We start from the raw sequence: 24,512 nt of genomic DNA on the forward strand, positions 1-24,512 counted from the left end.
TAATCATATATAGACGAAATCACATGAGATGATCATGAATATACGTCAATAAAAAAAAATTAACACCCTATTCTAAACTATGGGAGTGGAATTCGAAATCGGGTGCAGAAATAGGGGCATATCAGTCTAGCCAACTTAACTAGGCATAAGTTTGCAGCAAATTTATTTAAAAGCGGAGCCTAAAAACTTTGATATTTAGTGGATAACAATGTATAAGAAGGTAACACAATCTCAACGAGCGATCGGGGTAAACCGGTGGCTACTGGTTGGAGGGATTACACTACCTGATTGATGAGATGACTAAATGAAGTCTCTCTACCTAAAACAACTTGAGCCTTGGATTAAATCAAGAGTAGTTCATTCCATATATATGCCCTGATTTGAGATGCTTGTCTGCTTTTAACGTCATAACCTGTTTGTTTAACTTTTCCTCAGATTTTCTTATATGCACGTTGGATGCTGCTATTCAATTTTAGGTCAGTCCTGTTCATTTTGCTTTTTTATTTTGCCATATTTTTTCATTTTTTTTCACACAAGGATGTACTCCCGGTGACACCCAAGTACTAGGGTTTACTTTGAGATTAGTATGATATATGTGCAATCTGCAATATGTATGGTTAATCTGCATTGACTGATATTGTAATGATAAGGTGAAATGTAAACAATTATTACAGTTACTATATATATATACAAAGAGACAGAATTTGAAAAGACTTTCCAGAATTCCCAATAATGAAATCCAAGAACCCTGCGAGACGGGGAACTTCTGATATCCACACATTTCCAATTTTCCTGCCCCCTTTTAGCTGTCAAGATGTCTTCTTATGCCTCCCCCTGACTCAAGGACCACAATCTTCTGCACCATTTTTGGACACTTCTAGTTGTTTCCAATCTTAGATTCTCAAGTCACAATGGCAAAGATTGACGTAGAAACATTTCGGACTAAATTAAACCTTTGCATATATGAGCTGGCTGTACGCGCTTGAGCAAGCTAAAGTCTTTGAGTACCTCAATTTGATTGCCAATCTGCAATGTAGTTGGCTGTGCTGCTTCTGCTTGATTGATATAGCTAGCGTTATAGAACGCAGTCGGAAAAGCTGATATTCGTTTAGTGGAACACGGAAAAAAAAAATTTCTTATGATACTTCGCCCTAATTTGGTACTGTGGTGATTCTGAAAAAAGTGGTTATCAAAAAAAACTGGGAGCTTTTTATGTTTGGTAAACATTCAGCTTCAGCTTTTTTTCACAATTTTCGGTGAAAAAAGTCAAAAACACAAAGATGCAAAACTCAGCTTTGAAAACCAGCTTTTTTTTTCACATTTGTTTTACATAAAAGTTTATCAAACACTATAATACTGTTTTTTTTTCAAAAGCACTTTACAAAAAAGTTTACCAAACACTTTGCTACTTTATTTCACAGTTGCTTATTTTTATAGCACATCAGAAACAGTTTTTTTTCAAAGCACATCAATACCAAACCAGCCCGTATTGTTAATTAAACTACAAAAGATTTGGAAACTTAAAAATTAACAGTGGAGTTGACAGTAGGTCGGTAGATTTTGTGTACATGATATCTTGCTGTTACTGCATTTTTCAAAAGCAAAAAGAGGCTTCTTGTTGTTATATGAAGAAGATATCTTAATCACATGCATCACAGTTTGAAATCTGTCGCTTCCCTCGGTCGTATACGTTACGTTATAATATTACTGCACATGTGAATCCTTCATGGGCATATTCCAAACAACCAATTGCAAATGGCTCAAGAAATTCACGTTATCCCTCTATATATACAGTCCTAATTTCCTTATCAAGAAATACCTCAAAACAGAAGGCTAAAACCGAAAAAATTACCAAACGATCCTTGAAGATGATTTTCCCTATCTTCTTCACATTTTCTCTCCTCCTCTCCTCCTCCCTTGCTTCCGTGCAAGACTTCTGCGTCGCAAACTACAAAGCTCCGGAGGGCCCTGCTGGCTACTCTTGCAAAAAGCCTGCTAAAGTTAAGGTAGATGATTTCGTGTACTCTGGCCTAGGCATTCCTGGCAACACCACGAATATCATCAAAGCTGCAGTCACCCCTGCTTTTGCTGCTCAATTTCCTGGTGTGAATGGCCTCGGCATTTCACTCGCGCGCCTAGACCTAGCTGTGGGTGGAGTCATCCCATTTCACACTCACCCCGGGGCTTCTGAAGTCCTACTTGTTGCTCAAGGAACAATAATTGCCGGGTTTGTTTCCTCAGCTAACACGGTTTATCTGAAAACTCTTAAAAAAGGTGACATTATGGTGTTCCCTCAAGGTCTACTGCACTTCCAAGTGAATGGAGATAAAACTCCAGCCCTTGCATTTGTTAGCTTCAGTAGTCCAAGCCCCGGTCTGCAGATTCTGGACTTTGCACTGTTCCAAAACGACTTACCTACTGAATTGATAGCGCAGACTACCTTCCTCGATGCTGCACAGATAAAGAAGCTTAAGGGTGTTCTTGGTGGTACCAATTAGAATGTCTCTTTCTTTTCATCCCCCGTCTTCTCGGGTTATTCCATGTCCCTTTGTTTTCTCGTTGTGATTGAGAGTAAAAGAGTTCTGTTTAGTGTGATTCTTGTACGCTTTCAGAAGTATTATACTGCTTCAGTCTGACCAATGTAGCAGCAATTATGTTGAAGGCAATAAATGCATCTTTCAAACAAATTTCGTTCTTGTTATATTATTTCTATATTATTGAGGTAACATGCTTAATTTTCAATCAAGAAACAAGAACACTAGCGTACCTTATTCATTGAAAATTGCACGATAAGGTGAACCGGAGAAAAATTTTACAGTTTTTATAGACAAAACAAGACAGAATTCGAAAACTGTCTTCTTACCCCCCCCCCCCCCCCCCCCCCCCCCCCCGCCCCCTCCCTCTCTCCCCCAACAATCCCGTCCATTTTCTCAAGGCCCACAATCTGCTCACCATTTTCGGACTCTGTCGATGGACTTCAAATCTTAGGACACAACCTTGGACCCTCTAAGTAGATAAGATATATAAGTTCACAAAACACGAAATACGTCTATATCTCGTTAATGTATTGATTGTTTAGAGAAACAGTTGCAAAATATGTTAGGTAATGTATAGTTGATAATTATATATAACAGACTGAAAAAAACTTACTAGTTTTCGTTGTGTGGAACACCAAATTTTTGTAGTACTATTTGGATGGGATTTACTTGAAACGGTGAAAGATTTGGGAACTCGAATAACAGTAAGTCAGTAGTTTTCTGCATATCATATTGTTGCTGTTACTGTATCGTCAAAAACAAAAAGAGGCTTCTTCTTGTCATCCGAGAAAAATATCATACTCACATGCTTCGCGGCTTGAAATCTGTCCTATGCCTCATCGTATAATTTCAAAACATAATACATGTGAACCCTAATGGGCATATTCCGAACAACCAATTGCAATATGAGCTCAAGATATTTACATTATCCCACTGTGTGTGTATATGATCCCAAATTTCTTATCAAGAAAAAGGCTTCACTGTTGCGCTTTGTAACAATGCTTTTTCCTATCTTCTTCACATTTTTCTTCTCTTCTCCTCCTCCAATGCAGCTGTGCAGGACTTCTGTGTTGCAGACCTCACAGTGCCCGACGGCCCTGCAGGCTACTCTTGCAAAAGTTAAAGTGGATGACTTTGTTTTCACAGGCCTAGATTTTGCTGGCAACACCACAAACGTCATCAAAGCTGCAGTCACCCCGGCATTTGCTGCTCAGTTCCCTGGTGTCAACGGCCTTGGCATTTTGCTCACGCAACTAGACCTGGCTGTTGGTGGAGTCGTCTCATTCCACACACACACCCTGGAGCTTCGGAAGTCCTGATTGTCATCGAAGGGACAATCTGTGCCGGCTTTGTTTCCTTGGCGAACACAGTTTATCTACAAACTCTTGAGAAGGGTGATATTATGGTTTTCCCTCAGGGGTTATTGCACTTCCAAGTGAATGGAGGTGAGATTCCAGCCCTTGCATTTGCTAGCTTCAGTAGTCCAAGCCCAGGGCTGCAGATTCTGGACTTTGCGCTGTTTAAAAACGATTTAGCAACGGAACTGATAGCGCAGACTACTTTCCTCCATGTTGCTCAGATCAAGAAGCTGAAGGGTGTTCTTCGTGGTACTAATTAGTAGTTAAGCTCTCTCATTTCGGTTTCCTTTTAGTGGCAGTTTCTGGATTTGTTGTAGAAGAGTAATATGCTCGATTTTTGTATGCTTGTAGTAGAAGTATAGTTGTGTGGGCTTATTCTTAAAGGCGAAATGCCCCATTTATTTGAAACCCTGTTCTTATTTGCATCTGAAGATGAATAAATGCATGTTTGTTCACATATCTTGTATAATTTGAAGCAAGAAACAAGTCGGGTCGAACAACTTTAGGATCGATATCAGCAATGCAGTGCATCCAACGATCAACTACTGAATCAGAATTACAGAGCTACGGCACAATTAAACCCGAACGATGAAATGAACAAAGTGTTGACCTCAACCATACACTCTCAATGTTCACCTCAACTAATATTTGTATGGTTTAAATTTCTTTATGGATTATATCCAAGTTCCGATGTTGCCTCACCACCACATGGTGTTACTAATCCACTCAATAACATAGGTATCTTTATATAGTACTATACCTAATTTCCATCAACTATTTACTATAGCTTACACACAATATAACACGTGAATTAATACCACCATGTAGTTTCTTTATCAAGAAGACTTCAATCAGTAGCATAATTAAGCCATCAATCTGGGCTTAATTTATGCAGATTAACCAAAATTTCATGCCAAATCCAATTTTGCACGACAGTTATCGATCAAAAATTCAAAATCACATTTTCCATCTCCCTTCTTTTCTACATCAAAAGGCGCTATGGTTGTTAAAGAAAAAAAAAACTTTATTGGCACTTTTCAATCACTTTCCTCAGGAACTTTCCAAGAAAGAAACATCAAGTTCACAACTTAAGTTAATTTCATAAATTACCAATCAATACACCCACATCAAAAAATCACTCTCTTACAATGTTGAATTAAGGTTATTTGAATTCGTACAAAACTGTTTATTTATACTGTCATTTTCTTCTTCTGCACTCTTCCCCTTTTCTCGGATTGAATAATACAAAAAAGAATCAATGTACAAAAATAAAAGAGGAGCGCATGAGGAGAAACTAGGGATTTGAACACATGCGACAAAATGGCGAAATGTGACGAAGACGATGGGATGAACGGAGCCAACTGCAAGGAAGGGCAAGAGTGGTGGGTGAATTTTTTTTTTTTTGTCGAAGGGCAAACTTTATTAAATTCTAATAGGAATATTTACATCTTCAGCAAGAACATTAAATAAAAATTCCAGACCAACAACATCCCAACGGAAGGCACCTCCATGTGAGGCAACGTATGAGGCTACAACATGAGCAGCGACATTTCCATTCCGCTTGACAAACCCAAACCCCACCAACCCACACGCCCCCCCCCCCCCTGGCGGCCGCCAAATTGAGATACCAACTGACCTTCCCATTAATCATACTAATTATCACCTGAGAATCAGACTCAATTTCCACTTCCTCATAACCCAATTCCAGACAAACCAATAATACCGCACGAATCGCCGCAACTTCCGCCATAGCCGCCGTGTTACACCAACCCAATCCCTCCCCCAAGCCACGCGCAACAAGAGCGGTGGGTGAGTTTGGCGGCAAGTGTCAACTACCCAAAAGTCCGTTAATATTGTTAACTTTTTTTCTTGATGAAGCTCATGTTCATTAATTTGCTTTTGAAATGGAACGATACGTGCTTTTAGTAAACTTTTAAAATCTAGTCGTAGTGAGTGTTTACCTCATGTACAAAATTATATCATTAATTCAATGTTCTTTAGTATTATAAGTGATTTGTAAATCAGTTGATTAAGAGTCTTCATTCTTACATCTAAAGTTCTGTATTCGAATCCTTATCCCCATTGTTTAATATAGATATCTTATCGTTTTTCAAAAAGTACGGCAATTTAAAATAATTAATGCACATATTATAATACAAGCAGAAATTTCAAAAGATGAGTGAAAAATCGGAATTGAAGTTGATAATCAAAGCAGGTAGATATTACGGTTATGTTATTTGGACACCCATAAGTGATAAGACACACTCTCGAATGTAGGTAGAATCCACCTACAATGTTAAGGTCACTTTTCTATATCCAAATATTATAATTGTAATGGAAGGTGATTTTTACACACAATTTTTAGCCTCTCACACCATTTTTTATTTCTAGCCATCAAATTAAGTAAATCAAATAAATTAACAAAACAAACATAAATAAACAAGAATGTATAGAAAGCTAAAAATGACGTGTATTTATCATTTCTCAATATTATTATCACTAAAGCTATAAATCCCAAAGGTTTTTCAACATCAATTTGGCATTTGGATGGTAGAGACTTGAGAAATGCTAAGGAGACTCTCTCAAAGTGAGACTCTCCATGGTCATGGATTCTCTGTCACCTCACAATTTAACGTTAATTTCCGTGCTAACATTATAAAACATTATGCTAAAATCATGAGGTGACAGAAAGTGGATGAAGAGTTTCACTTATGACATAGTTTCATTTGCATTTCTCTAGAGACTTGTCACTAATATAATCCCACAATTAAGGTTATTATTTGTCTAATAAAAAAGGGAATTGTTATTGGCACTCCAAAAATCTCATTCTACAATCCAAACTTTCTATATTTGGAAAGAAAAATACACTTGTGAGGAGTGTAGAATGAGATTTTTGAAGTGTCAATAACACTTCCCATAAAAAATGACCCCAAGGTGTTGGTGGGATGATAGATCAACATCGAAATCAAAGCTTCAACTCCAAACAATAATACAATCCTATTTATATTTAAGACCAAGTAGTTTATACATAAACAATTGATTTATAAAACATGGTCCATCTCCAACTCAACTTGATTGGACAAATTAAATTCGTCGAATATGTAACATATTAATTTTGCCAGTTCGTATACAGCAAAGATGCATATCGTATTATCACTTTCTTGGTCCCACTCTTCACTAAGAGAATAATTTACATAATACGAGTTAGCCATGTGTTATTTTGTGCTAGTAAAATAAAAATATTTATATAAAAACTTACACATTTTACATATCTTTATTTTACTATCACATTACTTTACCGTGACACTGTACATGTGTCATGTTACCATGTAAGTCTTTCTCTTAAGTTTGAACACAAATTAACCTAATTAATCATGTAGTATTTCGGTCTTGCTACACACAAATTCAAATCCCCATCCTTCAAAAAGAAAAGTTTTGTCACAAACCTAATCACTAACACAGATCCTAATGCTGAATACAATCTGTTAATTTTGAGAAATTTTATTTGAATCAATAACCTTATTCTATGCCCAACTCACTCTCTGCGCTATATTATTTTAATTAAACTATTAACATCTTCTTAAACTCAATTTAACTACCTAAACTCTCCTTACAAATCCAATTTAATATGTAAATTTTCTCTAGACCCATTTAAAAGATAAAAACCCAAAGTCAAAGAACATGTTCCTCCTTCCAACAGGTTCATTGACTTTCTTTTCAATTCTTCATGATTAATAGAAATAGAAATTAATTAGAATTGGTGAGAATTAATTAATTCATCCTTTAAGTTTACAGGAAGATGACAGAAAGGACATTACCAACACCAGACACTTGCTTTTGATGGAGTCTCCATCACTCTCTACAGTGTTGCTCTCAATAAATCTCAGGTTGTCTTGCATGGCCATGTTAAGCAAGCCGTCCTCTCCTCTTGGGGTCCCATCGCAGGGCTAGAACCTTAATTTCAACATAAACCCCCTCTTTGTCAAGGCAAAAGCTTGTGGATAGATCTATTTTTTCTTTTGTTTTGCACACGGAATTGGGCTAACAAAGTTTTTTTTATTTTTGCAGGCAATACACTCATAAACCCTAAACAAAATAATTCAAAAAAAAAAAAAAAAAACTTGCATAAATCGCTTCATACCTTAATAGGAGGATCCAAAATTTCAAAATCAACATATATGCATAAAAAAAGAGCTTATTTTTCTCTATGAGATAGCTGGATTTCAACTAGAATAGAACATAGGAGAAAGATTGCGCGATGGAAAGGGTTTGATTATTGAGTATGGATTTATTAATAAATTTTAGTTTTATTGTTCACTTCATCTCATAATCATAATAATACAATAGAGTAAAAAGGTCAATTCACATTTTAAGTTTATGGTGTGTGTAGAAAAAGATTATATGGGTTCGAAAAAAAATTCCCTCGAGTTTTGATGCATGTGAAGACTCTTCTACAATTATCTTGTATCAACAATTGACAAAATCGTGCATTAACATGCTTACACATAACTCTTCACGCATCTTTCTTTAATTATCAAATTGCCACCTCAGCAGTTATTATCTTATTTGTCTTTCCTCTTTCGGACAGTAGAAAGATTATTCTTTTTAGTTAGTGTTACATTAAACATGAAAACGATTTTCTGACCCTTCTTTTCTATTTCCGTATGCTCATGTTTATTATGTCTCTTTAATTTTTCTTTAACTATTTTATTTATTTATTTTTTAAAGACAAAAAAATTAGCATAATTTGCAGAAGAAGAAAAGAGAGATGTACGGAAATTATTTCCCGTGTTATATAACATTTCCATATACACATAATTTAGAGTAAATGAGAAAGAAATAAGGAGAATGAGCCAGGTTAGCAGGGTGATAACCAAATGGAAAAGAAAGGAAGACAAACCCTTTCTCTCTCTACGTACGAGATGTAAATGACAGACTGGCATTAGCAAGGTCAAGCAGAGAGAGAATATATATATATATATATATATATATATAGACAGATAAATATGTCGTTCATATATAGTGTGTCTCTGTGTGTATATTCCTTCTTTGTCCTATAATTGTCCCTCAATTATCGCCTTGGGTTCTGCAGAGCTAGAGATCTAGAGAGGGACGAGATGAGTCTCTTTGGCCTGGGAAGCAGGTTTGTACCTAATGATCCCAAATTTTTAAATCCAAAACTATATTGGATTCAGGATCATGAACTCTAGAACCCTATTTTTTTTTTTCAGGCTTTTTTCTTGGGTTTTTGTGACGATTTTGATATATCTGTCATGTTTGATGCATGCTTTTGCACCATACCTCGTCATATTTTGTTTTGATAGAGGATTCTGCTAAATGGGGATCAATCAAAATTTAAAATTTTATCTGTTTACTCAGTGAAATTTGGATCAGAAAAACAAAAAACCCAATAAAAATTTGTTTGTTAGAATTCGGAACATGTTTTTTGTTTTCGTCCCTCCCCTGAATCACATCTTTGATAATTCTCCACATCTTTGATAATTCTGCAGAAACCAGAAAACATTCCGGCCGAAAAAGAGCGCTCCGTCCGGCAGTAAGGTTCGTTTATTACGTACATACATTCCTCAGCCAACCCTAATCATGTTTACTTACTTCGAGATTAAAGTTCAATAAAAAACTGGTGTTATATTGGATATTGTTTTAGTCCTTTAATGTGTACTTAATTTAGCATTATATTATATTTTTGTTTTAATATTTAATAAAAATCTTATTTAATATCATTACATTAAAATTTTATAATTATTATACGCATTTAATTCGTTAACTTTATTTTACTTCCTTTAATTAGTGTACCTAAACTTTCGTATCATAATATATTTTCCTAAATTAGTGTATCAAAATGTCCATACCTAAATATATTGTAGCACTTAAATATATTGTAGTGAATTAGTGGCACATGAGAAAATATGCAAAAACGTAAGTGTATCGAAAAATTTCGTACCTAAATATATGATACTAAACTAGTGTACCAAAATGTCGATACCTAAATATATTATACTAAACTAGTATACCAAAATGTCCGTACCTAAACATATTATACTAACCTAGTGTACCAAAATGTTTGTACATAAATATATTGTAATGAATTAGTGGCACATAAGAAAATATGCAAAAATATAAGTGTACCGAAAAATCTCTACAAAAATATTTTCTTATATAACTTACTTAGCATAATGAGAATTAAAATTTATAATTTGAACACCATAAAATTATAAATAAATAAAGAGACATTGAATACATATTCTGGCATAAATAAAGAGACAATGAACACATATGCTAGCATTAAATAAAGTGTAGGGACTAAAATCAATTTTTAATGTTGTATAAGACATTTTTCTAAACTTCATCTTATTTAAGGATTAAAATCTAGTTTTCAATTTTTTATTTCTCAAAGGTTTTTCATGATTTTTTTTTTTTCCTGATGGAAGCAATATGTTTATATATACGTTGATAAATGCAGGGTGCCCAGCTTCAGAAACACATTGATGCTACTTTAGGCAGTGGCAACCTGAGGGAGGCGGTTCGTCTGCCTCCCGGCGAAGATATAAACGAATGGCTGGCAGTAAACAGTAAGAACTCTTCAATATGATCATCATAATTCTTCTGTTGTTAATGTGTGCTTGTTTATGTATCGATACAAAATTCACTGGGAAGATTGTTATTGCACTATATTTTAACTTCTTCCAATCTTGAACTTTTTCCGCAGCTGTCGATTTTTTCAACCAAGTGAACATTCTATATGGAACTCTCACGGAGTTCTGCACGCCGGTCAACTGTCCGACTATGTCTGCAGGGCCAAAGTATAGTTCTTGATCGTCCAGTAAATTCTTTTTATAATTTTGTTAACTCAGATCAATCCTCCCCATTCAACATCAGTTCCTTCGATAAGCATTTTTTTGGGGACATATTTCCTGAGTGCTAAGTTTGGTTAAACTCTCACAGGTATGAGTACAGATGGGCTGATGGAGTTAACATCAAGAAACCGATTGAGGTCTCTGCTCCAAAATATGTCGAGTATCTAATGGACTGGATCGAAGTTCAGCTCGATGAGGAATCCATCTTTCCTCAAAGATTGGGTAAGCAGAAAACTTTTCTGAAGTTAATTAGACCTGAATTTTGACGAAGCTCCCTTCATCAACTTATCTGCTGTAATGTGTTACAGGAGTACCGTTTCCGTCCAATTTCCAAGATGTCGTCAAGACCATTTTTAAGCGGCTGTTTCGCGTCTACGCTCATATCTACCATTCTCATTTCCAGAAAATTGTGAGCTTGAAGGAAGAAGCTCATCTCAACACTTGCTTCAAGCACTTTGTTCTCTTCACATGCGTAAGCTTTTGCCCCACCTCCTTTCTTTCGTAAGTTTAAGTTCTTCGCTTCGATTCTATTTGTTTGATGTTCATTCTTCGTGTGTGACGCAGGAATTCCGCTTGATCGACAAAGGGGAGCTTGCGCCTCTTCAGGACCTGGTTGAGTCCATTTTACAGCCTAAGTGATCTCTGGAATTTTGGTCTGATGTTTTTGGACTTCGGTTCGGTTTTGGAGCACACATTTTTGACAGCTTCTGTTTCTATATCCCTCTCCTGTCCTTGTTATGGACCATTTTCTTAGATTTTGGGAATTTTAAGAAAGCTGTTTCTGCTTGTAATTATATGTTCCAAGCAATTATCTCATGTCAAATTACAACTGGAAAACCTGTTTGATCAAAATTGCTAGTCGTGCATTAATTTGGATGATTGGATTGGTAATTTCATTCAGGTTACTTGTAAGCGACTTAGATTCACCGGTTAATTTCTTGGAATTCTTCAACGCGCATTCAATCGTTAAAGTTAGCAATGTATATCAAACATTGTTATACTCGGATTGACAAAAAAATGCGAACCACTTGACATAACCCGGCCCTGAGAGAAGCCCTACAAGCCGACCACCTTGGTGCCCGAAATCTCCGGACCGGCCCTGACAAAAAAAAGATAATTCCACAAGTTGCAGCTGGAAAAATGATCCATGACGAGTGAATGAGTCATTTTATAAGGAAAAGCAGCTTGTAATAAATTGATATTCTTTGAATTACATTTTTGTAATCTTGAAGTAATACATTAAATTCAGTATCAACCCTTTGTATCCCAATCAATTTTTGAAACCCCCTATGTTATGGACGAAAAAGCACGCAAAATTAAGTGCAGAATAAAACAACAGTGTATACTTAACTGCTGTGGTACACTGGCAAGGAGGTCTTCTGTTCATCGTATCAATCTTTACTTTCCAGTGGTCGCTCGGGAGAACACACACATGACTTCTGTGTTGAACCTCAAATTAGGCTGCAAACCAACCTACTGATTCCTCTTTGCAATTGGAAATTTAAGATTGCCACTCCCTTGCTGATTCGTGAAATAATGGCAGCACAGACCTTGATGTCTTGCACGCTACTGATCTCATACCGTGATTTAATGCAAAACCTGTTACCGCACTCTACTTTTTCCTTCTTGCTTCACATATACAGCCTGGATATGGATTTGCGTAAAAGCTTTCCTCCAGTTTTGGAAACTCGCCAGCCTCTCTCGGATATGGAGCTCCAACTCTGTCGATGTGAAGCTTTTTCACCTTGGAACTGAATTTGTTCCAAGAGATTTTTCCTTCGTCAAAGTCATCGACAAGTTTTACAAAATTCATCCTGCATCCCCAATGGAATGGAACTTAATGTACGCCGAAAATGTAATGAATGAAAAAGAAAAATAATCATGCTAAAAGGGGTTGTAAGAAAATAGGTTATGTAATTACCTGTCTGGATTAATGGTCTTCTTAAAGTTCTCAAAGCGCCTATGACCTTGCACTGCTTTTGCCATGTTTCCGTCATATGTATAAAGAAAAACATCACTCTGTAAGGCAACAACATAGTCTATACCAGCCAACATGTTCTGATGATTCCTGAATGGATTCAGCTCTTCCTCTTTAGCGAGAGTGGAATGGGAAAATATGTTCGGGAATTCATCCTCAAGATGTTGCATACTTCCATTCCCATAAGCTTCACCAGCTACCAAGTAAATCCTGGTACTGGATGGAAATCCGAGCCCTCTGAGCAAAAGCGAAGTCTCCCTTGGGGTCAATGGGCAGCCCCCAAGCAACCTTCTCTCTGTCCCATTAATTTCTTTCTCCTTCCAGTGGCTGACTTCGTATCGCATTCTACGTAGTTCTTCATCCTCCTCTGCTGTCAAACTATGACTGCAGCCCGTAAATGCAAGCATATCCTTCTCATACCTGATGAAGAAATTACAATTTACATAAGCGGGAGATAAGTTTACAATAAGTTGCTGCAATCACCCTACATATCAAAGAAAGCAAACGAAAACCTACTTTTACTAATGCAAATTCATTATATATATCAATACAAATATTTAACGTGAATCACCATTTCATCTCTGAAAGATCACTAACTTTATGCACACCAAAAGAGTGAAATGGTCCATCGGATACTAAAGTTAAAACTTATACACCACTTGCCTCAAATGAAGAGCAAGATAAGGGCCTCCATTTTTCCGCATTCTAGAAATCAAGGTTCTTCCAAGTTCTTCTATTGGAGCTGAATACTTCAATGCCCTGTAATTCACACGGCACCTCAGCCTTTGAATGGAAATTGAGAGGTCATTGTTGGCAATTCGAGAATCCGTATGAGTGAAATAGATTACTTTGTGCTGCTTCAACAGTGGGAGAACCTCTGACTTATAATAACTAGCCTGGACAAATGAATGCAACACAAGCTAATCAGCTGGCAATAATTAATCTAAGAAATGGTAATAAATGATATGAGATACGTTGGGAATTACAGTGAAGTATAGCCATTCGTGTGCATTGAACAAAAATCACGATCGGTTTTAGAACATAGCACAGCATCCCTAATGAATGCTCAACCTATGTTCCTCTGCCAATATTAAGGTAATAAACATTACTGTATGATAGATAAGTTTGCACGGACTCTGACCTTAGACCAAGATATCAGTGTTTTGTTGAAAGGCTCGATTCCAGCATAGGCAGGGGGTAATGTCTCTACTATGTGGATATCATCCTTTAGAGTCTCAATGAAGTGTTGCCAATTGAACAGATCTTTAAAACCACTGTGAGTAGACATGAAGTAATTAGTTCAGATTATATCACCAGGAAAACTTGAACGCAATCATATCATTTGGAGCATAAAGAAACTTGAACAACTATATGATATACTCAGAACTACGGAAATAAACAAACCTCTCATCAGCCCAGTAGTTAGTGTGATCAAGTGAAGGTAGGACAAGCGTCGCCTTCATAATCTTAGCAACAGCAACCATATCACAGATCTGCACTCTAAAATATAATGCATCAGACTATAGTTAACACCAATGAAATCTTAAAACAGTAGAATAATCAAAATGCACAATAGCCAGACCCCAAATCTCATCTGATTCAAGCCGCCATTAGCATTTATAAGAATGTAACCGTTGGTCTTTGCGTCCAGCTCTGACAAAAGATGCAAGTAGGACATGAGATAATGAAAACCTCAAGCTCACAAATCTAAACACGCAGAGGCACAAAGACAGAGAAAGAGAAGAGTAAAGTCCTTTAGTTGTGTGTGTTACATACGTTTGTGAGTTTTTGGCAACTCAATGCACTGACTGAAATTCTCACTGTTCGGTCGGGACCAGATACCTGTGTACTGAACCAGAAATCAATTTCCATACCCTCAATTACTTTCAGGAAACAAGAGAGCAAAAAGCGAAAAGAATGTGATCAAGACTTAAGATTTAAGACTTACTTCAGCGCTTTTCTCTTCAACGACCACACGGTTTACACCCGACGCCATCATTATTGTTTGTTCAACATGACTTCCTCCATCCCTATATCCATATTCGTGAGAGCCTTGATCCATCCGTTTCAAAAGATTCATGGAGTCGGAACCATCCTAGATTTAGAAGAAACCATCTTAGGAAAATTTGAACAAATACACGAAAAATCTAACATAGAACAAATGCAATCCATCCTAAAACAATCTCATCGCGCATAACACATACAATATCGAAAGCACTCACTCACTCAAGTACGCGCACACACATATGAAAACATACATATAAACAATACGACCATGTATATATATTTTTTTATTCGAGCGATATTCTAACTAATCAGAGCTAAGGGGATTCGAACTGCTCTAGCTAACTTAGCTACGACATACAAGCATATGTACAGAAACATAATAATTTGCCAACCTGGTTGGACCTAGCAGTTTCAATAGCAGATCCAAACCAACCAGTAGCACAAATCTTCAGAATCCCGAGAAACAAACAAACCCCACAAAACGCGAAGAACATCCAATGGCCAAGCTTCCTCTTCTCCCTCAACCCCAAGTCCGCCACCACAGATCCAATTGGCCTCCTCAGGAACCCCCTCACCGCAACTCTCTGGCTCACATGGTTGTGGGTCTGCTTCCTTTCCAAAAACGAGTCAAACCCATCCGCCGGAACCGGGTTCCCACCGATTTCAGATCTGGGCGAGTTCAGCTGCAGATCAATCTCGTACTCGCTGACGAACCCGCCATTGCCGCCGTTGGTGTTACTGCTGCTTCCAATGTTGCTGCTGTGAGAACTTCCATTGTTGGCGGCAGCAGCGCTGGCGTTGGGGTTGCGCTTGAACGAGTGAGCTCGGCGAGTCATTGCGCCCGAGAATCTCGGGCTGTTGACTCGCTGCGAGACGCCATCGCTGGCGTTGTGAAGGTGGTGGTGGTGACCCATGTCCTGAAACTCTGTAGCACTGTAAAACGCTGCGTTTTGAAGCGATCAGAGTGGTATTTACTGGTTATCGTTGGTGATTGGATTGGGTTGCAATCGCCATTAAAGCTGTCCACAAAGCAGCAGCAGCAGCCAGGCTTTCTCTTCTCTTCTCTTATCTTTCTCTCTCTATAATTTTTTTCTCTCTCTAGAATTGTGATGCGTCAGAAAGTCCTGAAATCCGAAAATATGTTGGGGCGGAATTTGGATTTGTTTAAAGGCAGTGGCCAGCCAGTGACGATGGTGACACTAATTCCGATTATACTATTTGGATCCAATATTCACCACGATTCTATTTTCTAGCGGGTCTCGAACCGAGAACTTCAGTTTTTAGTTTAAAATAAGTCTTACAACCTATGATTTACCGTTGAACTACCAACTTATAATTATAAGCAACACATCATTTAATTTGATAATTTTATTTACAAATTTATTTTTATTCGAAATAAATATATGTAATTTATTTGTATTTTGACTTTACTTGTAATGTAAGTTTGACTTGAGGTTGCAGAGTTGATAATCTTGCATGATTGCAACCTTTATTGGGAGATTACTTTTTTATTCTTTATGAATAACTTTGACTAATACTAATCGTTTTCAATACTTAATCACTATCTCGGCCATTAGATTTCTTCTAATTTATATATTCATGTAAATTATATTTGACAGTTAGATGATGATTTATGATTGTTTTGATGAGTTTTGAGGTCTTCGTTTTGAGAACTTACGAGGGACAAATGCACATTAACATTAAGATTATATTAATTTAGATTAAAAAGCTTTAAATATTCGTTTTTTAATGGTTTATTTTATTAAATTGTCAAATAATTTAAATTTTGGATCTATACTATAATATTGTGGTTAATATGTACGTTATTATTATTATTATTATTAAAGAGAGACAGATGATTTAAAACTATTACAATAATTTAAGCGAAGAGAGAGTTTCGAATCTGGAACACATGAGTGAAAACTCAATACCCTAAACTAGTATATTGGACCACACATGCTGGTTAATATGCACTTAGTTCTCATAGCTCCTCGAAATAAGAACCTTTGGAGAGCAAAAATGTTGTATTGAATAAGTATTGTAGTCAAATTTTGAATTGTGTAATATTATTGATAGGGTAATACTAGGTAAACTAAATAATCATTGATATGTATATATGTGTATAATTTAATAATTATTGATATGCATGTATATAAAATGCACTAGTGTGTACACACACACACATATGTAGATATATAATGTATGTATATATGCAAGTCAATAATCACAATGGGTCCAAATGGGATGACAGGAAGAGTCTAGACCTTTTAATACGACGCGTCTTCTCTGATTTATATTTTAGTGTTTTAATTTTGAACATACTTTGTTTGTTCACTTATGTTTGCTAGTGTGAATACGTGCCCAATTGTAAACTATATAGAGAATTGAAAGGGACATTACCATTATGTTATACGTACGGAAAGATAACTCAATATCTTAACCAATGATCCTAAGAAAGTGTTGTCATTTTCCTAGGAAAGACATTCTCACTGGATCGCTTCCATCAATGTTATCGAATTAATTAATTCGGTCTTTTAAAATTTTATCAAACATCCCACCTGTTTTGATCTTTTAAAAATTACAATAATTTTTTGTTGTTGGATGAAATTTCAAAGGCCCGAATCACTTGATTTGGTGCCCTTGATGGAAGAGATATGGAGAGGATCTTACACTTTACCATTGTTTTATAATCACACAAACTCTAGTATCCGCTTCTTTGAGCGTTTTTACTGAAAGTGTTTTTGTTGAAATGGTTTTGGAACCAATTCTTAACAAAAATGCGAGTAAATCCTTAAAAAACACTTGAAGTAGTTATTGCATGAAGTATTTCAAATGCTTTTAGAACCCATAATATTCTCACTAAAAACTCTTTCAGTTATTTTGAAAGAGCTTCCAAACCTAAGAATTTAAATCTAAGTGCTTTTATAATTGTGAAACATTTTAACCTATTGTGTTAAGCGTTTTATCACTGACTCAAAATTCTTAAGTTCAAATTTCTCGGCCTCCATCTATTGAAAATATTTTTTATGGGTGGTGCTATACATTCACTATTTTCTATTTTCCATACACCCTATGTTAATTTCTGTCTTTTAATCATTTTAAATTCATTTGATCCGACAGTTAAAAAAAAAATATGAGTGTGGATAAATAAATTAATGTTTTTCATAACTCACGATTGGGATGAATTCAAGCTGCCAGGTTGGAATGTAATGGAATTGGAGCTGTGTGGGCCTCCGGGCATCCCACAAACTCTTGAAGCCTTCCAATACTGACTTTTACATGGCAACAATGTTCTTCCTAAACGATTAAACGAGGAGTTTCTGAGTCATTTCCCTTTGGCCCATTTCTCATTGGTCTATAGAACGAAATCCCACATTCATTGACAAAAAGAAAGGGTACAAGGGAAATTTCCATTTAACAAGTTTCTACGCGTTGAGGAAACAGCGGTTTGTTGTTTGCGAAACCCTAGAGATGGTTTCGGGCTAAAAATAGCATATTAGTCATTGGCTGAAAATGATGTAACTATGTTTGTGTTAAATTACAAAGTGATCACCATGCAAAAGGATATAACATGACTTGGGAGAAAGTTTATCATTTTATTATAATATTAGTTGAATGGTGTTGAGTGTACACATTATATTTCCTTCGAAAAGCGTGAGGTGTTGGGTTGGAAATTTGAAGTGGTCAGGTGAGGGTCGGTGTGCGTTCAAAATTATTAACGAAATATTTTTGATATTTTTATTTTTATAATGATTTGATATTGTGGCATTCAACTTTTTGATAATTTAGCAATATATTGTTTTTTTAACAAAACTCTTTAATATATTTTTCACGGAAGAATGGTACATTTCGCCATTAAATAAATGTAAAACAATAATTATGGAAATCTACTAAATTTTCTTTTGTTTGATAAAAAAATAGAATACTTATAACAAGATAGCTCGTTGTAACAATAAAGCCTAGTCAAAATATACGAGTTAATTACAATAAGGTTCTAAGCTCATGTCCAAGCAAGTCGAATGAATATGTGCATCAAGCAAAGACAAGTTAACGAAATTAAAATTTTGGTTAGACCGAATTTGATCTATAAGATAGTTGTGGTATAAATACATGTAAATATTATAATCAAGTCCGTAAAGTTGATGGATTTGTTTGTGAGATTTTGGTTGATTTGTAGGGGATTTCAAATAGTAGTAGTAACGAAAAGGTGCGAAAAGACTTGCACGCTTGCGCTTCCACACGCTAAATATAATTTGGCGGGAAAATCGAACCGGCCCCAAATTAAGCGTACGGTGAAAGCTTCTCTCTTACAAAAACCCTAATTAAGTAGACCCGTCATTTCCAGTTCTCCGATTGCCTACCCCCGCTTTCCACTTCCGTCATTTCGCGCCATTTATCCCCATCAATCAATCCGGTCAAATGACGGTTCTTAGGTCTGGCGAAATTGCTCCCCCCAAAACGACGCCTCGGAAGCCCAAGACACCGCTCAAATTAGAGCCCCCCACGCCAGCCCAGACCCATGAGTCCCCCACTCCTCCACCCACCGCTCCGACTTCCTCCTCCTCCCAACCCCAAAACACTAGCCCTAAGTTTGCCCCGAATCCCCGAAAGGGCTCTGTCGGGTCGGCCCCTGTCTCGGGAGTGATGCGGCGACGGAGTCTGCGTCTCGCTTCCAAGTCTCCGGGTTCTGCCGAAGCGGTGGGGAGAGCGGGTGACGGGGGAGAAGGTGATGATCGTGATTCGAGTGGAGAGGTGGGTTTTGCTCTGTTTGGGAAGAGGGTTATGGTTGCGGGTGCGGGAGTTGAGGAAGGGACTGAGGAGAAGAAAAGGAAGTTGGAGATCGATATTAATGTGCCGGCTTCCGAATGTGAAGGGGAAGATGGAGAGAGTAAGCAGTTTTTGAGTTTGCGGTCGGGGAAGAAAGTGGTGAAACGGGGAGTGGATGGTAGTAGTAATGGAGCTTTGGTGATTGATTTAGGTGCTGATGAGAATGGTAGCGTGACGAGGGAAGGTGGAGTTGGAAGAGGAGAGAGAAGGAAGAGAAAGTTGGGGGAGAGTGGTTCTGCAGTCAATGGTTTCGATGCGGTAGAGATGGCTTCAGATTCGGATTCGGACACAGAGAGGGCAAGTGAAAATGTCTTGAAGAGTAGTAGTCCTAAAGGGAAGAGGAAGTTGAGTGAAGCCATTGAAGATCTTGAAGATGACGTGACTCCCAGCGAGAATGATACAGAAAAGGGCAGAAGGAGATACAGTAGCGAAGAAAAAGGGAAGGGGAAATTGGTTGGAGAAGCGGATTTATCGAATGCTAACGATGGAGGAGAGAATGTAGCCGTGGACAATGTGTTTTCTGCTCCTATTCACATTGGAGAGAATGTAGCATTGCACGATCAGAGGCAGGTAAATAACGGTAACAGTAATACAAAAGAGAATGTATCAGATGGAAACGTATACATGGAGCGGTTTCGAGAAATAGCTAGGCGAAATGCGTCTCGATTTGCATATTTTTCTGCTGAAGAGGAACAGGTGAATCATTTGCCTCCTGATGCTGAAGTGCCACGGGACATCGAAGATTGGCCTGGTCCCTTCTCTACGGCCATCAAAATTATTAAGGATCGAGCAGAAAAAGATGTGCAAGTGCCCTATAAAGACAAGACCAAGCCACCATCAGTGAATTGGGTTCCTAAGAAGTTTCCAGACCGTCCCCTCCCAAAAATTTCGGTTCCTTCACTGCAAGATCTATGTTTGTTGGTTCTTGCCAAGAATGCTGATGCAATTGTTTCACTTGACCATGTGGCAGATGCTTTGAGGCACCGGCTAAGTCAGATGCTTTGTGATTCTCGAAAAATGAACAGTCATCTATTCGAACTTCTTGTTCAGGGATCTCCAACAGAGATTCGGTTACGGGATTGCTCATGGATGACTGAGGAGCAGTTTACAAAATCTTTTCAGCAGTGCGACACCGTCAATTTAACAGTACGTTCTCTTATTTTTGGTTGAGCTTCAGTTTTGCATATATAACATTCATTTATATCTGGTGCGTGTGTGATATATCAGGTGAATTTGAAATACTTAGTCTGAGTCAATAGACAAGCTTGCTATGTGTGAATGCAATTATGGTTCATAGGTAGAAGATGAGAATACTCTGCTTTTATTGTATTGTGATGCTCATTTAACTGAACCGAGCTTTTATCCTGAATAATTAGAGTCTTGCTTCTTATAGTATCGACGGTGACACTCCTGTTAACTGGGAGTGGTGAGAGAGAGAGCAATTGATTTGTTATGATCACATTCACATCTGAATGTAGAGAATGTTGAACTGACCATAGTTCCTACATTAGAGTTTTCAGTGCCAATTCTGTTGCCACAAGGATGTGGGAAATTATTGGTGCTGAAAGTCTACTTCATAAAGTATTCGTGCTTCTGCTAAATGGGAGCGGAGGGACAGCAAACATATTTTCTCATGTTTCCAGTGACATCCTGATAAACGTAGCTTAGCAACCGGCATTAATGTTTTATTAAAGGATTAATTACTCACTGAAAGCTATTTCTGTTGTTTATCAGTAATATGGAAGTTCGTTGTTTATTGAGTGTAGACTTCCAGCTTCTTGTCTTGTGATCTGAAACTTTTTTACTCTCTGGTGAAAATCAGGTGCTACAACTTGATCAGTGTGGGCGCTGTATGCCAGATTATATATTGCACTCTACTTTAGCTCGGTCATCAAATTGCTTGCCTAACCTAGTCACTTTATCCCTAAGTGGTGCATGCCGTCTCTCGGATGTTGGGCTTGGTCAACTTATTTCTTCTGCCCCTGCACTAAGATCTCTAAACCTCAGCCAGTGCTCTCTTCTCACTTACTCGAGTATTGGCACTTTAGCTGACTCATTGGGATCAGTTCTGAAGGAACTATATCTAAATGATTGCCAAGGCATTGATGCTATGCTTATGCTACCAGAACTGAAGAAACTTGAGCGTTTGGAGGTTTTCTCGCTAGCAGGCTTTGAAAATGTTTGTGACAATTTTATTAGGGAATTTATCACTGCTTGTGGTCACAGTTTGAAGGAGCTTGTTCTGACTGATTGTGTGTAAGTCTTTCTAACACCTCAGTGCACAACTTTTGCAATAAATTCTCTCATTTGTTCCCCAATTATGTGTTGTTTTTCTACTTATGAGGGTTGCTTCTAATTTCATGCAGGAAATTAACAGATTCTTCTGTGAAAGTGATAGCTGAAAGCTGTTCGGGATTATGTGCACTTGACCTTGCTAACTTGAACAAATTGACTGATTCTACTTTAGGATATCTTGCAAATGGTTGCCGAGCAATTCAAACATTAAATTTTCGACGGAATCCATTCAGGTGCTTTCCTTAATAAATAGGTTTAGTTTATTCTTTTTCCATCAAAGTAGATATGATTTTAGTTTGTTTTTGCTAGAGATTATTGCAATGCTAGTACTCAGTCCTGTTTAGACAGAGTGCACATGACTATTTAATTTGGTATGATACTTAATGGAGTAGTTCTTAATTGCGCTGATCTTTGATAAATTTTCTGGGTTGGATTGTCGACCCCCATTGATTCGTTAATAGAACCTGATATATTTATACTGTTATATGCTGATGTGATTGTAGTTTCATTTTGGTGCTCAATGCACACAATAGGCATTCCTCTGAGTGATAAACTTACAGAACAATCTATTCCCTGTGTGACAGTGATGAAGCCATTGCTGCATTTTTGGAAACTTCTGGAGAATGCTTACAGGAACTTTCACTAAATCATATCGAGATGGTAAAACTTTGCTCTCTCTCTCTCTCTCTCTCTCTCTCTCTCTCTCTCTCTCTCTCTCAAACTCACGCACACTCACACTGTCGATAATTTATATGTCTGCTAAATTGCATGAGCCAAAGTTGGGGTTTGACTGTGATAATCTGCTCACCACTTGCTTGAGCAGTAGGCCTGAGGTTGATTGAGACCCTGGTCTACATAGCCATAACTAGTTGTTCTTACATTATGAATACGGATTGGGTTCTTTTCAGGTCGGCCACAACACAGCCATATCACTTGCCAAACGTTCAAGGATGTTGCATACTCTAGATCTATCATGGTGCCGGAATTTGACAGATGAGGCCCTCGGTTTAATTGTGGACAGCTGCCTATCACTGAGGATACTAAAACTTCTTGGATGCACTCAGGTACGTACAAACTGTGATCAGTGTTCTAGTTTTGTATCGTGTCTTGACAATCTGTAGCATGATAAATCATGTCGAATGGTGCTTGTTGCAGATCACAGATACTTTTCTGGATGGACACTCAAATCCAGAGGTGAGAATTATTGGCTTGAAATTTTCTCCGATACTAGAACATCTCAAGGCGCTTAATCCTCACGAAGGGCCATTGCGTTATTCCTCAGTCTGTTGAATTTAATCCCCTGTTCGGGTCATTGTCGCAACAGACATTCTGTAGCCAATCCCTCAACTTTTGTAGAGGAAATGCAGCGTTTTCCTGTATCTGTAATCAAACGGTGGAAAGATGGATATTTTGGTAGTCGTTTCATGGTAATCAAGTCGAATGCTTTTCTTCCTTGCACTTTCGGTGGATGGAGAATTTGTATCTTTAGCTTTTCTTTAACTAGAAATCTGATATTTTCATTTTTCAACAACCCAAAGTATCAGCTAGACAAGTAAAGGAAATTGGAAATTAAGGAACTAGTTCTATGCGATTCAACCCGAAAAAAAAAAAAAGACGTTATGGGAATGACGTGTTAAGGGCTCATTTGAAAATGATTATCGGAGGGCTGTAATTATTTTTGGAAAGAACATGGGAACTGCTTTTCTATAAAATCACTTAAAACAAATAATAAATGTTGTAAGAGCATCTTCAAGTGAATTTAACTTATGTAACGGTTATCATTATTAGATTTTTCATATTTTGATTCTCATGTTTTTCTCATTTAAATATGTGAGTTATTTTAGTTAGACTGCTATTAGTTTTTCCACTTCAAGAGACGAGGTAGAGGTAAATTATCACCATTCACCCTCTTCATCAACGAAAAGGTAAAGAGTTAGCCCTGCTTAAAAGTTAAAGGGCAAATAAGGAGGTAAATGTGAATGGAATGTTGAAATGAACGTAGAAAAAGAGAAAGAAAAAGCAGAAAAAAACTATAGTTGTCTAGAAAAAAAAAAAGCAATAAGAAAAAGAGAGAAAAATAAAAAAGTGAAAGGACTAATAATATATACGAACTTCCGTGTCTCTATTTTTTTTTTTTTCAGAAATTTGTAATAGCGGATTTAATCCAATTGAAGTAATGATCCTTCAACTTTAGCCTAATTATAGTAGTAACCCTTCCAAAATGATTTATTTTAACAAAATTCTGACGAAAATGATCATAACTGCAAGTTTTGATAATTTAAGAAATCAATAGTAAAAAAATTTTAAATAAAAAAAAAACGTAAATTAGTTCGTAAATCTTTGGGCTTGTATTCTTTTACCAAGGAATAAAAACTTCACAAATATAAAGCGGCTGATTCCGTAGCACGGACCGGAAGAAATGCTCGGTGTCATTGTGTTAACTTAGCTTTAAGTTAAGGTACTTCCAACCGTTTGAAGGTGATTGGATGTGTGATTGACATGCTTGCTTTTCGCTCACTCTCCTCAGATTTCATTGCGTCAACCATTTCTACAATTTTCTCTTTTCCTTCTACGTGAGTACGAAGTAGTGTAGGCATCTTTCCTCTAATATTTATTATTTAGGCTCCTCGCAGAA

The 24,512-nt window shown here is 37.1% G+C and overlaps 4 protein-coding genes and 1 pseudogene across 4 annotated transcripts; 4 read left to right on the forward strand and 1 right to left on the reverse strand.

The window, feature by feature from the left end:
* The first annotated feature begins 1,797 nt into the window (after nt 1-1,797).
* On the forward strand, nt 1,798-2,726 carry LOC137748460 (auxin-binding protein ABP19a). The gene has a single exon (XM_068488613.1). The coding sequence runs from the start codon at nt 1,869-1,871 to the stop codon at nt 2,496-2,498; it is 630 nt and encodes a 209-aa protein (XP_068344714.1). The 5' UTR covers nt 1,798-1,868; the 3' UTR covers nt 2,499-2,726.
* Nucleotides 2,727-3,526: 800 nt separating this feature from the next.
* LOC137748461 (auxin-binding protein ABP20-like) lies at nt 3,527-4,155 on the forward strand (annotated as a pseudogene).
* Nucleotides 4,156-8,929: 4,774 nt separating this feature from the next.
* On the forward strand, nt 8,930-11,524 carry LOC137748452 (MOB kinase activator-like 1A). Its single transcript, XM_068488603.1, has 7 exons — nt 8,930-9,038; nt 9,406-9,454; nt 10,377-10,485; nt 10,623-10,716; nt 10,859-10,992; nt 11,079-11,242; nt 11,335-11,524. The coding sequence occupies exons 1-7, from the start codon at nt 9,013-9,015 to the stop codon at nt 11,407-11,409; spliced, it is 651 nt and encodes a 216-aa protein (XP_068344704.1). The 5' UTR covers nt 8,930-9,012; the 3' UTR covers nt 11,410-11,524.
* A 236-nt stretch (nt 11,525-11,760) lies between these two features.
* On the reverse strand, nt 11,761-16,012 carry LOC137748451 (O-fucosyltransferase 35-like). The gene is made up of 9 exons (XM_068488602.1): nt 15,148-16,012; nt 14,697-14,843; nt 14,525-14,597; nt 14,331-14,401; nt 14,153-14,241; nt 13,890-14,022; nt 13,412-13,644; nt 12,692-13,168; nt 11,761-12,584 (listed from the first exon to the last, which is right to left on the reverse strand). Exons 1-9 carry the CDS (start codon nt 15,667-15,669, stop codon nt 12,383-12,385), a joined length of 1,947 nt encoding a protein of 648 aa, XP_068344703.1. The 5' UTR covers nt 15,670-16,012; the 3' UTR covers nt 11,761-12,382.
* Nucleotides 16,013-19,085: 3,073 nt separating this feature from the next.
* On the forward strand, nt 19,086-23,317 carry LOC137748718 (DNA repair protein RAD7). The gene is made up of 6 exons (XM_068488896.1): nt 19,086-20,728; nt 21,405-21,838; nt 21,949-22,110; nt 22,462-22,537; nt 22,786-22,941; nt 23,033-23,317. Exons 1-6 carry the CDS (start codon nt 19,175-19,177, stop codon nt 23,165-23,167), a joined length of 2,517 nt encoding a protein of 838 aa, XP_068344997.1. The 5' UTR covers nt 19,086-19,174; the 3' UTR covers nt 23,168-23,317.
* The last annotated feature ends 1,195 nt before the right edge of the window (nt 23,318-24,512 follow it).

This window comes from Pyrus communis, chromosome 10 (genome assembly GCF_963583255.1).
Source record: "Pyrus communis chromosome 10, drPyrComm1.1, whole genome shotgun sequence".
Taxonomy (NCBI): Eukaryota; Viridiplantae; Streptophyta; class Magnoliopsida; order Rosales; family Rosaceae; genus Pyrus; species Pyrus communis.

Bases quoted from the DNA above. Each gene is read 5' to 3' on its own strand.
- LOC137748460 (XM_068488613.1), top strand. From the start codon at position 1,869: ATGATTTTCCCTATCTTCTTCACATTTTCTCTCCTCCTCTCCTCCTCC.
- LOC137748452 (XM_068488603.1), top strand. From the start codon at position 9,013: ATGAGTCTCTTTGGCCTGGGAAGCAG. The intron at 9,039-9,405 runs GTTTGTACCTAA...ATAATTCTGCAG, and splicing joins CTCTTTGGCCTGGGAAGCAG to AAACCAGAAAACATTCCGGC. The intron at 9,455-10,376 runs GTTCGTTTATTA...TGATAAATGCAG, and splicing joins GCGCTCCGTCCGGCAGTAAG to GGTGCCCAGCTTCAGAAACA.
- LOC137748451 (XM_068488602.1), bottom strand. From the start codon at position 15,669: ATGGGTCACCACCACCACCTTCACAACGCCAGCGATGGCGTCTCGCAG. The intron at 14,242-14,330 runs GTCTGGCTATTG...TTTAGAGTGCAG, and splicing joins TGAATCAGATGAGATTTGGG to ATCTGTGATATGGTTGCTGT. The intron at 12,585-12,691 runs GTAATTACATAA...TTGGGGATGCAG, and splicing joins AAGACCATTAATCCAGACAG to GATGAATTTTGTAAAACTTG.
- LOC137748718 (XM_068488896.1), top strand. From the start codon at position 19,175: ATGACGGTTCTTAGGTCTGGCGAAATTGCTCCCCCCAAAACGACGCCT. The intron at 21,839-21,948 runs GTAAGTCTTTCT...AATTTCATGCAG, and splicing joins CTTGTTCTGACTGATTGTGT to GAAATTAACAGATTCTTCTG. The intron at 22,942-23,032 runs GTACGTACAAAC...TGCTTGTTGCAG, and splicing joins AACTTCTTGGATGCACTCAG to ATCACAGATACTTTTCTGGA.